Source organism: Apus apus, chromosome 3 (assembly GCF_020740795.1).
Source record: "Apus apus isolate bApuApu2 chromosome 3, bApuApu2.pri.cur, whole genome shotgun sequence".
Lineage (NCBI taxonomy): Eukaryota > Metazoa > Chordata > Aves > Apodiformes > Apodidae > Apus > Apus apus.
In genome coordinates this window covers 72,735,118-72,750,916 of record NC_067284.1, presented here as the reverse complement: position 1 = coordinate 72,750,916, position 15,799 = coordinate 72,735,118, and the positions used below count along the sequence as shown (strand labels likewise).

Here is a 15,799-nt window from a genome sequence, read left to right as displayed (position 1 = left end):
CTGGGCAGTAAATCTGTCCCTGACACTTACCTTCACAGAAACAATGCAAGGTGATCTTTTCAGCATGGTTTTTATGTCACTATTTCAACCCCCAAATGTTGCATCTAGCAATCTGATGTGTCAGAAAAGCCAACAACTACAACTGTCAAGACAAGTTTCCTCTGAACGTTAGGCAAATTGCTACTTACAATCCGAGGTTTGAAGGGTGGTTTGATTTTCCTTTGTTCTAGAAGAACCCAGTCAATTTCCTTGAAAAACGGATGCTGCTTAATCGCGTCTTCCCCATTTTGTGATGCCACGCAGCCAAGCCGCTTATTTGGGTTTTTTGTCATGAACTACAGGGTGGGGGAGGGAGAGAAGGAAAAAGTTAAAACATGAATGGCAACAACTGGAAACCACTTGCAGTTCAGTTGCACATTCTGACTCTTAATGCCTAGTTTTTAGAAACAGTCCCCTTTCAGAAGATTATTTTTTCTGTAAGAGTGACAAGGATGCCCCTCCAAATTTCAGAGGTTCCAGTCAAACTAGAAGACTCAGAGCATAAGTTTATTGCAGGAAGCTCTTTCAACTAATTGCTGAGACCTCCTAATTACATCTTGCTGGGAGTGCTACAGGAACAGATTCTCTTTCAGCATTTCTAGTTCCAAATATACTAAAGGAGAGAAAGAAAATATTATATCCTCCAAAGACTCTTCCAAATAGATGGCCAGGAGATGGCCAGTCTTATTTTATCTTATTTGCATTATCTTAACTATTAATTTGGGGGATAGGAGCTATGTATTATGCTTACTGTTGTTTATTTCTTCGGGTATGTGGGTTGCATAATCACAGAATCACAAAATCTTAGGGGTTGGAAGGGACCTTGAAAGATCATCCAGTCCAACCCCCCTGCCAGAGCAGGGTTACCTAGAGTACATCACACAGGAACATGTCCAGGTGGGTTTTGAATGTCTCCAGCAAAGGAGACTCCACAACCTCTCTGGGCAGCCTGTTCCAGTGCTCTGTCACTCTCACAGTAAAGAAGTTTTTTCTGATGTTTACGTGGAACCTCCTGTACTCCAGTTTGCACCCATTGCCCCTTGTCCTATCACTGGACATCACTGAAAAAAGCTTAACTCCATCCTCCTGACACTTGCCCTTAACGTATTTGCAAACATTGATGAGGTCGCCCCTCAGTCTCCTCTTCTCCAAGCTGAAGAGACCCAGCTCCCTCAGCCTTTCCTCATAAGGGAGATGTTTCTCTCCCTTAATCATCCTCGTGGCTCTGCACTGGACTCTTTCAAGCACTTCCCTGTCCTTCTTGAACAGTTCCCACTCCATTCCAACAGACACATGAAAAACCGTAACCCCCTTACTACTTTCTAGGATTTTATTCTAATACAAGTAAGAACAGCACCTGCAGCTATGTGACTTGTAAGTTTTCTGTCTATTCATTTCAGGAAATACATGATCCACATCAGCAGAAAGCTCTCCTTGAGAAACTCCATGACATAATTTGCACCTTCGCTTTCATCTTTAGTACATCATTAGCAGCAGTAACTGGAACTAAGTGTGGTAATTTCTAAACTTCTCACTTTTAAATTCTTTCTACTCCTTTCAGTAAAAAGCTGTACAATGAATGTAAGACATTGATATGAAATGTTGCTGATTTTGCTCTGTTATTTCTCCTTTTATTAGCAATCCCTCTACTTACTTCCTAATGCGTGTGGAAACAGAATCCTTGCAATTCAAGTAGCAATGAATGCTGTTCTTATACATACATGCATACTCATAGAATTACCTCAAGCTTTGCTATATTACAACATTTTTTAAATTTAATAAGTGTGCAAATGAAACAAAATATGATAATTGTTCAGTGTCTTTTTAACCTAGGTACTTCATACTATACAACTGTAGAAAAAACCCCACAACTTACCAAAAATAAAACACTATAACACATACCCTTGCTTAGTACTCCAGTTATTAGATGAGTTGCTATTGAAGCCCTTAGGGTGGTTTTAGAAAGCTAGATCAACCACTTAAAGGAGAATACCACTGCTATCATTTTAAAGATATAACATAGATTAGCAAGGCAATTCTCTCTGTGGTTTCTGACATATATGTGCCACTCCAAAGACAATCCTTTTTGGTCTTGTGTTCAGCTGCTCTGCAAGTTCTTCTGCAAGTGGACAAGTCATACCTAAACTACAGGCCATATTTTCTATGGGCAGGAGAAACAAAGGTTTTGAAAGGACTACTTTGCTTTGGTGAAGTCTCTTGGATTACCACAAAACACATTCCTACGTTCCTCTGCTTTATTTCACCTCCAGGACTGCAGGAAGCAGGCCAGGAACCAGCAGCCACACTTTTTGCAGAAACTGAACACAGAAACTACAGGATACGCTTTTTGTACTGTATAATCCAGGTATGAAAGAAGTTAAATTTGATCCTAGTGTTTGCAAAGCTCTATCTTTGTTTTAAGCCAGAGACAGGAAAAAAATTAGAACATGTCATTTTTAAGAAGCTCAGGACAGGAAAATATTACCAGATAGTAGAGTTTAGTGCTGTACTTCACAAACTTCATGAAACTGGGAAATGGATGATGAGGGAAAACAAACTTATGAATGAACACTTAAAAAAACCAAACAAAGTTATCATATGCGATTATGATTAAATAATCTCAGACTTCTGAGGTGGACATTTAATTCTGTAAATTTCACTTTCTGTACAAAATACTGATTTTTTTTTCTCCTTCTATTTCCAAAGCACAAGCTGACATTTATTCCCTGTTACCAACATCATCAACAATGATGCAACTGTCAGGGCAGAGACAGCTGTTAACTGTAGTGTGTTGACGAGATGGTTGCCAATGGAGCTGACAGTCATGGCTCTAAGTGTTGCCTTTTTATTTTCCTATATTAAGGCAGGAACCTCCTGTTATGAAAAGGGAAGCCTTTTAAGATCAGAGTTCCTACTGACTTAAATGACAACAGGACAAAAGTTTGCTGAGATAGCAATTCATCTTGGGGCCTGAATCAAGGATCATCAGGCTCCCAAAATTTTACTTCTTGACATAAATGGTACAGCTGAAAAAAAAGAGTCCTGGTGCTGTTCACAGAGATCTCTGGCATCTGGGTACACAGGGAACACACACTGTAGAGAAGCTCTCTCCATTGCTTGCAAAGAAGCACAGAGCTAATTTCAATGAAGAATTGTTTTCCTTACCAGACAGGAAAGAATTTTAAATAGCAATTCCTGTCAATTCACAGAAACAGGACTAATAAGATCTGTGGGATTTCATGGGATAAGTAACTGCTGCCTCACAATACTGAGCTGTAAAATTATCCTCCTAAGTGTTTTTTTTGAAAATACCAGAAAAATTATTTCTTCAGAAAATAAGAAAACATTGTTACTTAATACAAGGGAATATATTCTTATTAAACTTTCCTTACATGCTCTTTGGAGGAGTGTAAAAATACAGTTTCTAAAGAATAAAACCCATGTCTCAAAGCACAATGTGAGGAAACGAAGTGTTCCAAAGTTAATCCCTTGCTACCATTCAGCAGTAAAATACATAGACGCCTCTTTCTTTCCTCTGTTTTTCCTGTTCTTCATTTAACAGAATGTGGACAAGGATCAGATGAAGAACACAAGTTTCAAACAGGTTTCACACCATAGCTACATAGGCAAGCAGGTTGCTAAATGTAAGGAAACGTTTTCTTTTTATGGTGTAAACTGGCATAGCTCCATCAAATTCTATCAATTTATGCCAATTAAGATACCTTGCCCAGTGAGGAATAATCTATTATTATAGGTAAATCTATTTAATGTATGCAATTATCTTTTTAAGGTTTATAATGACATCAAGGATTAACTTTAGAAAAAGATGTAAAAACATAAAAGCTACAACTACAGCAAAATACCAATCATGCCAACTTATCAAATTGTTTACCCAGGAAAACAGCCTTAGGAAAACTATAGCAAATTCAGTTTTAAAAGACATTCGAGGGTTTAACACCCATGCACTTACATTGACAAAAATACATACTTTACACCTGCAGCCCAATTCTGTGCCTGCATTTGTATAGACATGTACAACATTAACAGTTAGACATCTCAGTATGTGCACCACAAATGAGGTAACAGTAAAGCTCTGATTGTCAAATCTGTTTCTTCCTTTCCTCTGTAAAACAAACACCTTCTCCTAATAGTTACAATGGCTTTTGTACTACACATTTAACCAAGAGTTATCAGTTAACTTTTCCCCTCCAACAAATGTTTTCCATGATTCAGAGTAACAGAAAAGTCAGTTAACATGGATTTACTCAAGGAGCCTGTGGATGGCAAAGTAACAGATCTTACATATTGAAACGAAAACACTACAGAAACTCTCCTGGTCTTCAGTGAAATTCAGATGCAGATATGAACATTGGCAACAACCCTTTCTCTACAATACACCAAAATAACCCCTGAACCCTGGATATCAGCCTGAATTCTGCAGCACATCCATACATTTTAATTGCTGAACTGAAGATGACTGAAGGGTCTGGGAACAAAACCGGATGCATTAAAGTATCATGTCAGCTAATAACATAACATCAGAGGGGTATCTGGGGGGAAAAGGGAAAATATGTATAAAGGTCAGCTTTAATAAATCCTCCAATGTTCTCACTACAGTGAATGAAGCAAAAGAGGTACTGCAACAAACAACTCATAAAGGTTAACTTTGACTTCTGCTTTGAATCATCTCCTAGAGTATCTATCTCTCAACTACAATGTGCCTGGAGATATTTTTAGCAGATCAAGATAAGCATTTCTGCAGAATGTGTTACCTGTCCACTTGTGCTAAAATCAGAATTTGTTCAAGTTTTAGATGTAATTTCAAAATGCAATTGTGTATGAAGATCTCTGCAGGACTTTACACGGCCAGCTGCTCTCTTAAAGTTTCCCTTATTCCACATGTTGAAAGGAATACAGAAGTGGAGAGGTAGAAATTTACTACTTTCAAAGAAGGCTGAAAACTGGAATAAAAAACAAGTTGTTTTTTCTAAAAGCTAGAAATCCTCCTCAGATTTTCAAACTATGGGAATTGGCATGCTGCTTCTGTTTTGTTTTGCTTTTTATTTTAGGGTGATACTAGTATAGAAGAAAGAATTTATGTCAGTGTCATGTTAATGAAATAAACCTGAATTTAGAAAGCTAGTCTAAAAACTGAAGCTGCCCAGCAGCACATTTTGACTGATTAAAAAAATTGTGGAACTTGGTTACGCACATTTCTGTCAGGCTGCTCATATGAAAAAACTCTAACCAGGGCAGAATCAGTTACATGAGATTAAGACTGCTTATCAAAGTGTTATGTAAACTATAAAACAGATCCTGCAGCTGTAAATAAATTGCTTTAACCAATCTTGACAATAGGGGAAGAAAGGCAGAGGGACAGGAAATTTTGTAAGTGGATTAAAGAAAAGCATGGTTTCTTTAATTACGTAGTGCTTCCCCCACTCCAGTTAACACACAGCATATGAAGTGTCAAAGTGATAGCACAGTTCTAGCTGGTTGGGTTTTCCCTGAAACATGAATCTGTGATACACAGATTTATACAGTGTACAAGTGCCTGGAATACAAACATTTTGTTCCTTTCCCACAAGCGGTGTAATTTATCCCAGGCCCCATTATCCTAACAGTGGCACTCTGAACTGTGCTTGAACTCCCAGCGGTGACTGCTCTCAACAGCTTTCAGAAAATTCAATTTTAATCAAGGGAAAAAAAACCCAAACAACAATAAAAAACCCCACACCATGAAGAGGAGGAGAAAAACAAGTAATGGAAGACTCACTGCTTTTAAAATGCTGACGGCTTCTTTACTGAGCCAGACTGGATACAAGACATCATCATGAAGGATGGATTCAAAGAGATCATCTTCATTGTCAGCTTCAAAGGGGGGTTGCCCAGCCATCATTTCGTACATGAGAACACCCAGAGCCCACCAGTCTACTGATGGGCCGTATTCCAACTCCTGGAGGATCTGGTACAGAAAAAGAGATTGGACTGAATAGAGAAGTTAGGGCAACACACTTGGCTGCACATTCGCTGTTTTATACACCCCTCCTTCTTCCCTATGCCTGACTAAGACCAAATCCCACACTGATTTTGGTAACAGCAGGCATGATTTCTTATCCATGCAATTTGCACTAACACAGCTAAGTGTCAATGCATAGTTATTCTCAGAAGTCCTGACTGAGTTTATCAGTCCCCTGAGTAAAAAAGTATGCTCATGAGCAAAAGAGCTGCATATCCTTCCAGACTGTTTAAAGCAGGTCACGCTATAGGGGAAGATAGTTCACATATACAAAACAGATTGTTGGAAAATGTGAAACATTTCCTTGTCTCTATCTTGAACAAAACAAACTGAACTAGCTTGTAATGCTGCAGTCATCTCAGAGATTTATTCTAGTCCTTTAGGTAGGACTGAAGGAAGCCAAAAGCATTTTTGTTCAAGTTCTTTTTAAAAACACTGTACAATACATGGCTGTAGGACTTACTTTAATTGCTCCTGCTTTCAGAAAACCTGGCTACAACTTTTTGCATGGCACAAGTTCAACCTTGTAGCAAATACCTTTAGCTGGGAGCAGTAGGTTAGCATTATGAAGTTTTATTGCACTTGGTGTTAGAGAACTAGTATTGTACAAAGGTCAAGTTTAATCCTTGGTTCCTCTCCACTGAAAAGAAGCTTCTTGTTTGGCTGCAATGTTTCAGCATGACAGGGGACTTGGGAAAGCAGAGTGGGTGGCTGTTTAAGGTGAAGCTGACTGCCTTAAAATGGCAGCTTAAATGTTGGAATGGCAACAACTCCACTATCTGCTTAAAGAACTCTAGTGTTACAGTCAGAAGCCCTGTGGTGAACTGTGTGAGTTTAGTGTTGTATTTGGGAATCATGACCAACATAAAAACAAATTCAGTCCTAACATAAAAACAGAAATGAGTTAATATTTGAATACAGAGGTCTGGATCCCAACTGAATTTTTAATTGAATGGATATGACACTTCATAGACAACAAATACAGAAAATTATACTCCTAAAAAGTGTACTTTTCAAGTGTTCTGGGCAGTCTTTGGAATTGCTCAGTTATTGCTAAAGAAAAGGAAATTGAAACATACTAACATGATGCAAGAGAAACAGAAGATAAAATTCTGCAATTAAGATGGCAAAATGGAAGCCTGAGTTTCTGACTTTGGTGAGAACAGGATTTCATGTAAAAGTTCCTGGGAAATTATTATTGCTTCATTTTCAGTAATAATTTTAAAGGAATTTGCCAAAGGACTCAATTAGTATACTGAATCAGAAAAGAATTCATACAAACCCCAAACCTTCACACTAGCATTTATTTTCTTTCAATGTCAGAAAACTTTTCAAACTCTGTAAAACACACATTTACATTATGATAGTCTCAAGATGAGTGCTAACAAAGACTGACAGCCATGAACACTAATCATATAGATTTCTAATTTATTGTCTCTAGCAAATAACAAACTACCACTTTTCCCTGCTGCAAATTTATGGCTCATGAAAGACAAACCCACGCTACTTTTACATTAAGTCAGCACACTGAATCTTCAGCAGAAAGATGCAGAGATTACTAACTAAACTGAGCAGACAACATCTACCTATGTAACTAACTGTACAATATTGATTCATTTTAGGCACTTGGAAATACACCTCATAATACCAAAATTTAGGATATATAGATTGAGTATGATTCTCAGTATCTTATTTTATCCATTGAATGCCTTGAAATGACTTCCATGTTGCCACCTGATATGCAGCATCCATACGAAAAGCCCCTACTTTCTATGCAAGTCTAAACTTTCTCTTCATCCATATAATGAGAAGTACCACAAACACAGTATCTTTCACTCACAGATAATTTAAAGAAAGGAAAAAAATATATATACCCACAAAGACCCTAGTCAAAATGATACAAAATGTATTGTCTCTCTCATATGAACACCCCCTTCTAAGATTCATGAAACACTGAAAACATTTATCTATTAAAGACCAATGCTGGCAGTACTTAATAGCATCTAGGACCTTCAAGGTTAGCAAGTGCCTTCACAATGATGGAGAAGAATACAGTTAAGTGCAGGGAACAAATAACAGAAAAATGATGCTTTGCCACTCCTATCAACATGGAATACTGCTTGTGAGCAGTAGAGTAACCAATTTCTGCAAGATTAACCAGGAAAAACTGCATCACACTCTAGTCTGCATGTTATGCTGTTTTCAGCTACATGGAAAAAGTGTCCAAGATTACACATGTAACAATCTGATGAATTATAATATCTGTATTCTTAGTGCAGTTAAAAAAAATACCTCTGGAGCTATATAGTCAGGTGTGCCACAAAAGGTTGTGGTGGTCACTCCATTCAGAATCCCTTCTTTGCACATCCCAAAGTCAGCCAGTTTACAGTGGCCTTCTGCATCCAGAAGAATATTGTCCAGTTTCAGGTCCCTGAAACAAAAAGGTTCAAAATGAAATCAACACTCAAATTTTGATCATGTATTTGAGAATTTCATAAAGAACTAAAGAATACGACAAATAGATAGTTTCACAATCACTAATGAGAAACCGCCCTTCACGTGTGCCTGAAAAATTGGTAGCAGTCACTAAATGGACCCGGTCAAAGGCAATAAGGAAGCAGGCAATGACAAGCATTTTGCCAGACCAGGCCTTTACTCTCTCTTTAGCTGCACGAAGACACAGCTGTACTCAAGACAGAATCAGAAAATTTTGGAAAAGATCTCAGTCTTCTTTGCAACAAATGTAACATTCCATGTGAAATAGGTCAACAATGTCTAATGAAGCCATTCTTCATTTTTGCATTAGCACGAAGTAAGGAGTACCAATTTACCCACAGTCTATCAATGGATTGAATTAATAGATACTTTCAAACTTGGGTAATATTCAATTGGATTTTTAACGTACACCAGCAATTCAAAGTTCAGACTGCCACGAGAGGGATAAAAAACAATGCTCTTATCTTTGGGAGCACCATTTTCTGCAGTTTAAACCTTCTAAAAAATAATCTCTCAGGAATATTTTGTACTGCTAAACAATGTATCTTAGCAGTTGTCTCCAATCACTTGTACAAATGTTTTTGTGTCAAAACCACACATTTCTTTGGTTATTAAAGTGGGTGAGGTAAAAACAGGTTGAGAAAGAGATATCCACCTTTCCTGTCTAGCCTTCTGCACATTTTCTAAATATACCATTGATGACTCTTGCATGTTCCAACACAACGGATGGTAGGTACCATTTCACTTACCTGCCACTTGCCTTAAACTAAAATATTAAGGTATCTGGAGAGTCCATGTATAAAAGAACTCCCTTGCATGAATAAAGCCCCAAAATAAAAATAAAAACAAAACATTCTATCATGTAGAAATAATTAAACAAAGACAAAAAACCTCCATGTATATTGCAGGAACCATTTTATTTTTATACTACTGTCTAGGCTTTAGGCATCTGCCATGTATTTAAAATACATAGTAATAAGTGAAGTCATTGCATGTACGAGTGCACACAGAGGTGAAAAACAAAAGCAAAACACATGTCCTTAGATGACTCTTTGTGAACACTTTCTGATTAGAACTTCTATCCTAAAAGAATCTGTGAAATTTCCATAGGTAGAATTGCTGAGTAAAAAAAATGTGTGTAGGCAAGTTCTAAATCAGATAGAGGAATATCATTCCATGCCAGTCACTGTAAACAAATTTCACCTCAACAACCTATGAAAAGATACAGGTTTTGTTGCAAAAATCCTTTATGCCAACAAATTCCACCTGAGCAAGGAATGAAAAGTCTACACCTTATTTTGAGGATTTCTTCAGGGAAGTGCCTCCCTGTGGGCCCCCAGACCTTGGAACCACAGGCACCATAACACAGCAGAAGCATTCACAGAAATAAAATTATTAAACAACCTTTCCAAACCTGCATTATATTAAGAGTTTTTAGGAACATGTCCAAGGCTTCAGTATGCTTGGACTCCCCCAGATATGTTTTTTTGTCCCCAACACCCCAATTTCAGTAGATGAATTCTTTGCTTCTCTCCATTCTTTTCTTTATCTTTCGACACTTGTTCAAATTTTTTGAATGTGCTAGCCCACATTTATCTAACAAATATTTCTCAAGATATTTAGAATACAGCATAAAAATCAGATATTTCTGGGACACAGTGGACTTACTACTCAAGGTCTGTGTAATCATTGTACATCTATGCACTAAATCAGACACTTCTTGGAAGCACTGGATGACGTACTCTGCATGTAGAGATCAGTTGTGCTGTCCACATGTTACAAAGCAGTTCCTGCATGTACAAGAAGTTTGACATGGTAAAAGAAAGAGATTTACCTCACAAACCATACATCCACTGTCTCCCTTACAAACCAGCTTTATCAGATATAGTTTATGTAGCCAAAGTATATACTGGCTGTAGAAATGTTCCTTGCAACCCATCTCCTCTACACCAGACTTTACTATCTCCAGGTCAGTTATGTTGCTCTTGTAGGTCCTCAGCTGGTCACCCATGTAATGCTCCTTGGAGCAGAAAACATATTTTATCATTCCTTAAGGTCATCCTTTTTATGAGCTCAGAAACAAGCCAAGATCTGGCTGGCCACAACATAATCCCCTACATCTAACCATTTAACCCCTCAAATAACCACCTCTTCCTATCCCTAGAAAGTGTTTTGCAAGAATTGTCCAACATCATGTACAGGCACACAAACAGCAGCAGCTCCGTGCCTCACAAAGAAGTCAAATTACCAAAATAAAGCTCCCTGCTCCAAAATCATGCACCTTCCCAAAACTGCTCCTCCAGTCAATTACAAGTGTTAGAATCAAAAGACAAAAAGGACAAAAAAAACCCCAAAAACTTAATTTACATTAAGATAAGACTGTAACATTATCAAGTAGAATGTGACCAAGCACAACAATAGCATAAGGGTCTTGCAGATGGGAGAAGCAAATAAGCTTGTAGCTTTTAACCTTCCAAATGCAGTGTTATCTTGGATGTTCCTAAGCTGAGGAAGAATAGAAGTTGTATTCGAAAAGTCAAGATGTTCAGACACAGAAATCAAAGTATAATTATTTTTTATGTAATCTTGGAACCATTTCCAGCCACTGTCTCAACAGACAGCTGTTAGGACGTAACATTGCTGAAGTTTAATTTAATGCCACCCATATGATAGCCATGGAGTTGAATGGAGATATAGTCAGTAATCCAAGAAACTCCCAAGATAAGAGGAATCTCACCAGTAGGTAAAACACTAACAGCAAGCCACCGCATAATGGAGAAGGGCAGGATACTCACCATTGTCTTTATTTGGTTGAAGATTTGTATAAGATATAGCAATAAAAACGTAATTTGACAGTAGAAAAACAGAATTAACAAACTGAGCAAAGAGAAAAACAGGAAGAGCCTAAATATTACATTCTGACTACCAGTAGAGGCCAATGGGGAAATTTTAAGCCTACCTGTAAAAAGTATAAGTCTATTTAACTTTCTTACCATTTATCAAACTATAATCCTACTTGACAGAAGAAAAACATCTGGGACACTTTCATTGAGCCAACAAAGGACTGAAGCCTATAAGCTTCTTCAGAACTCTATTGGAGATGCTGAGGACATAAGCTTAATTACTCACGCAATGGAATTTAATACCGGTAGATTTTTATTATCACACATACAAAGTGCATGAAAGTTTCAAAGAAATTTAGAAGAAGCTAAAACAACAGTAGTACAACTGCCATTAAAGTGCAGATGAGATGTTAAAAGGTAAGCTGGGAGTCTGCCAAAGTGCCAATTCAGAGCTAGCCTGCAAGTTTACCATAGTCCATAAAAGTGCTTACACTGAAAACCTTTCAAAAACATTATGTCAATTTACAGTTGCTAGATAAAAAAAAAAAAAAAAAAGAAATAAACCAAACAAAAATCCCCACCAAACTCCCCTAATTATGCAACTTTGGACCTTAGTTAACTAAATAAAAATAAAATAATAGATAACTTGCTGTTTGAAAACTCACAGGAAAAAATTTAAACAAAAACAGACAGAAAAGAGGAAATAAATGAAAAAGTAACAGAAAAAGAGTTGTCAATGATGCTTGTCTTTCCAGAGTAGCAGTTTCACTGAAAAAAAACCTTTAAGTTTTAATGTAAGACCTGTATCTCTCCAGAACTGTTCTAAGAAACAGCCAGCTCTAAAAGTAAACAGTTATCCATCTATGGAATGTATTTTAATTGTCTGTACAGAACGACCCGTTCAGATCCTTTCTGTCTGTTATTTGGTTCCTGATATTAGCGCCAGTTGTTTAGCTCTAAATTGGAGCATAGCAAATAATACAGTGTCAGATGGCTCAGTGACAAAGGTCTATTAAATTCTTCTTTTCTCATTTTGCATTCTCTTTGTAGGAACGAAGAAAGTCACCTATGTCTAACAAAATGAGTTCCTACAACCTGAGTAATTACATGCAACTGCAAACAACCTGATCAGTTAAGCCAGGAAAATGCCCAGATTGGTTGAATGCAGTAATGCTACATTGAGCCATGTCTCTCCTTTGTTTGTTTGCCAAGATACTTTGTACAGTCAGTTCAGTTGACTTGTGCAGTCAATTGCATAAAATGTTTGGTTTTTTTTTTTTAATTATTTTTTTTTCTTTCTCAGAAAGCATTAAAAAGAAATTTAAGCCTTGTTTTCTATTTCTGGATACCTGCCAGCATCGCAATCACCTCAGAAGCTGGAATGATTGGCAGGATCTCAAGAAAGAAACAGGATTATAACTATAAGGTTTGTGCAAGTTGGAACAGAAGAATGGGCTGACTGCAGGTAACCTGCAAGAAAACTTCTGTAATGCTCATTTCTTCCTCCCCATGCCAGTGCCATGAGACACTGACTCACAACGCTCAGTGAATGAGGACTTCACAGGACTGGGTTCTTAAAGTCTGATTTCCAACAGTAGCCAGCGAGGTAACTGCCTTCTGTGTGTGGCCTTATGTGTCACACGTGTCACTCAGATAATTTTCTTGTTGAAAGTAAGGCAATTAAACAGCCAAGATGGGTTTTGACGAGCAAAATCAGAAAGTCTGCCAAACATTACTAACAGTAGCCTTTGAACACAGTAAACATTAGTGACTAATGAATCCATATTTGAAGAACAAGATCAAGTAGCTAAGAAACATGATCACATGCTGGTTTAAGCTATCACTTTACAGTGAAATATCTTCACAGCATCTGCCCCTTCTCTAACTGCTGCATGAGCAACAAAACAAGAAAGCATATACATTTTAAAGTACAGGTCAGAATGGAGGATAATAATTATTATCTACACATAATATTATAAAAAATAATAAACAAGAATATTTCTTTGTAGAGGGAAAGTTCAGTGAAGGGCTGAACTTACCAGACATCTATAGAACATCAGATGAAAGATCCAAAAGCAAGTCTAAAGTACACATCTACTGAACAACCATCAAAGAAGCAGATCCTTCTTTTTTTTTTTTTATTTTTTTTTTTGTGACTTTCAACTGCAATAAACCCTTTCAACAGTGTACATGAAATCAATGCCATTGTCCTCCTGCATGGGAAAATCACATCTTCTCTGTAGGCTTTAAATAGACTGAACAAACCACAGAAGGTAAAATTCCACAACAATACAAAGAACCATCAGAACTGTTCTCTAGTTTCCACAGTTATTGAAATTCATAACTGAAGGCAATATGCTCATTATATCAATTAACAATTTCAATGAGCAAGATGGGTTTTTTTCTTTGTTTAATTAAGGCAAGACTTCTACATTCCTACAATTATTTTTTTAATTACTCAGGGGTACCCAAATTGCTTTTGAGATAAAGACGGTCAGCAGCAACAACAAGTCTCTCCTGTACCCAGCATAAACTGGCTCTTTGCTACAATTTCAGTTAATGATGCATTTTCAACTCAAATTTCAATCACAAGCAATAAATATAATAGATTTGGTCCATTTGTACAATACTGCCTGGAATGTTTTTTTGTTTGTTTGTTTGTTTTTTGTTTTGTTGTTGTTGTTTTTTGTTTGTTTGTTGTTTTTTTTCTGGAAGACTCATAAATTCATCAAAAACTTTGCCTCTGTTCTTTAAACACATTGGCATCCTCAAAATACTGTTAACTAAGGTAACTAGGTTCCAGTCTCAGTAAGATAGGAGTTATATATGGAACTGTTCAGAAAACAAAAATAAATGTCAGCAATTTAAATGTTTGTTGTTAGCTTCTTTAGTGATTAGCTCTCATCAACAATCTCAGCTTCCATATGTAAACTATGGGACAGATACATGATGACTGCTCTTCACTAGTAGATTCCTTTGTTACTTTAAGTATTTTAGTCACAACACATTAGCAAGGCTTCCCTACCCACCTCCAACAGATCAGACGAAAACGAGAAAATCCAAACCATAACTTCTAAGAACACACAAACGAATAATATCATTTTTCCCATTTAAGAAACTGTAAGGGGAAAAAACGGATCCTATACTTCCTGGTGTTACTGATCATAATCATGCAATAATAGCAGCGTCATTGGATGTCAGGTTCTACCAGTTGGATGTGACCTGCCTCATCCAAAGAATAAGAAATAGGACACGCACTAGACTGTTCATGCTTACGAGCAGATTCATGACAGCAGGATAGTTTTTGTTAGTGGGAGAAAATAGGGAGAAACTGGAGTCTAGTGGTGAGAAAAAGATGGTTCTGCTGCTTTTATTGTTGTTGGAGATCTCAGAAGTTTTGCCTGTGTTGATCCAAAAGCCTTGGAATTTCTCTGCTTTGCTTTTATGTTGACCCATTAAGGAATTACTGGATTTATGATACACATTTTCTTTGTCACCATTACATTACTTGATATTATCAAAGGTTAAAGGCTATCTGTTGCAAAAGCTATAGCAGAGACGTACTCAGACATATACAGAAAAACCTGCTGTGCAGATTCGAAAACTGCTATTTTTCAGCAGTGCCAAATTTGGAATAAAGCAAATCCACCTTACACTGATATGTATCAGTATGTATGACGGTTAGTGGCAGATGAATTAAGAGCACATTGACTTGGTTTCAGAAAAAGTCAGAGATACTTTCCATCGAAGAAAACAGTGATAGTTCAGATAGCAGGGCAAACATCAATGGAAAATGCAGGCTTTTAATGTGACAATAGTGACACTCTGTCAGACACAGTTACTTTCCTTATGTAACACAACCTCCATCTCCGTGCCATTTGCACAAGTATCTTGTGGACTAAGGACATGGCAGAGATGGGAGGTGGGATGTAGCAAAAGGAAGTTTGCTATCTACCCACTAAGGACATCAGAGGGAGACAAAGACACGATTGCTCTCTGTGGCTTTGTGAACCCTTGCTGTTCCAAGGCAAAAGTATCACTTGCGCAATGTCTAACACCACTGGCTCCAGCAATGTCTACCATTGAGAAAACTTTCAGGTCAAAAACTTTCTAGGTGGAAGTAGGTAATTTTTAAGGTCCCTTCCAACCCAAACCATTCTATGATTCTATGAATCAGCAGGGTCCTGAGACGGAAAAGAAGGCTGTGTGTTCATCATGCAGCCCTAACTATTTACTGATGTCTTAATGACATACTGAACAAAGATTTAATATTCCTTTCCAGTAGCTTAAGGAAATCAATGACTTTTCTGCTAGCATAAGAACATTTTTTACAAAATAATTTCTCTATATGGCTTTTTTAATGGCTTTGACCAAACTTTACTACAATCGTCAGTAGCAGCTT

At 37.3% G+C, this 15,799-nt stretch overlaps 1 protein-coding gene across 3 annotated transcripts in view; it reads right to left on the bottom strand.

The window, feature by feature from the left end:
• Window positions 1–15,799, bottom strand: part of PRKCE (protein kinase C epsilon) — a 300,604-nt gene that overhangs the window by 22,365 nt on the left and 262,440 nt on the right. For all 3 annotated transcript variants that reach the window (XM_051613079.1, XM_051613081.1, XM_051613082.1), the window contains exons 12-14: window positions 8,351–8,489; window positions 5,816–6,004; window positions 189–335 (exon numbers count right to left, since the gene is read on the bottom strand). In XM_051613079.1, the coding sequence (XP_051469039.1) occupies window positions 189–335; window positions 5,816–6,004; window positions 8,351–8,489 (475 nt within the window). The remainder of the gene's footprint in view (window positions 1–188; window positions 336–5,815; window positions 6,005–8,350; window positions 8,490–15,799) is intronic.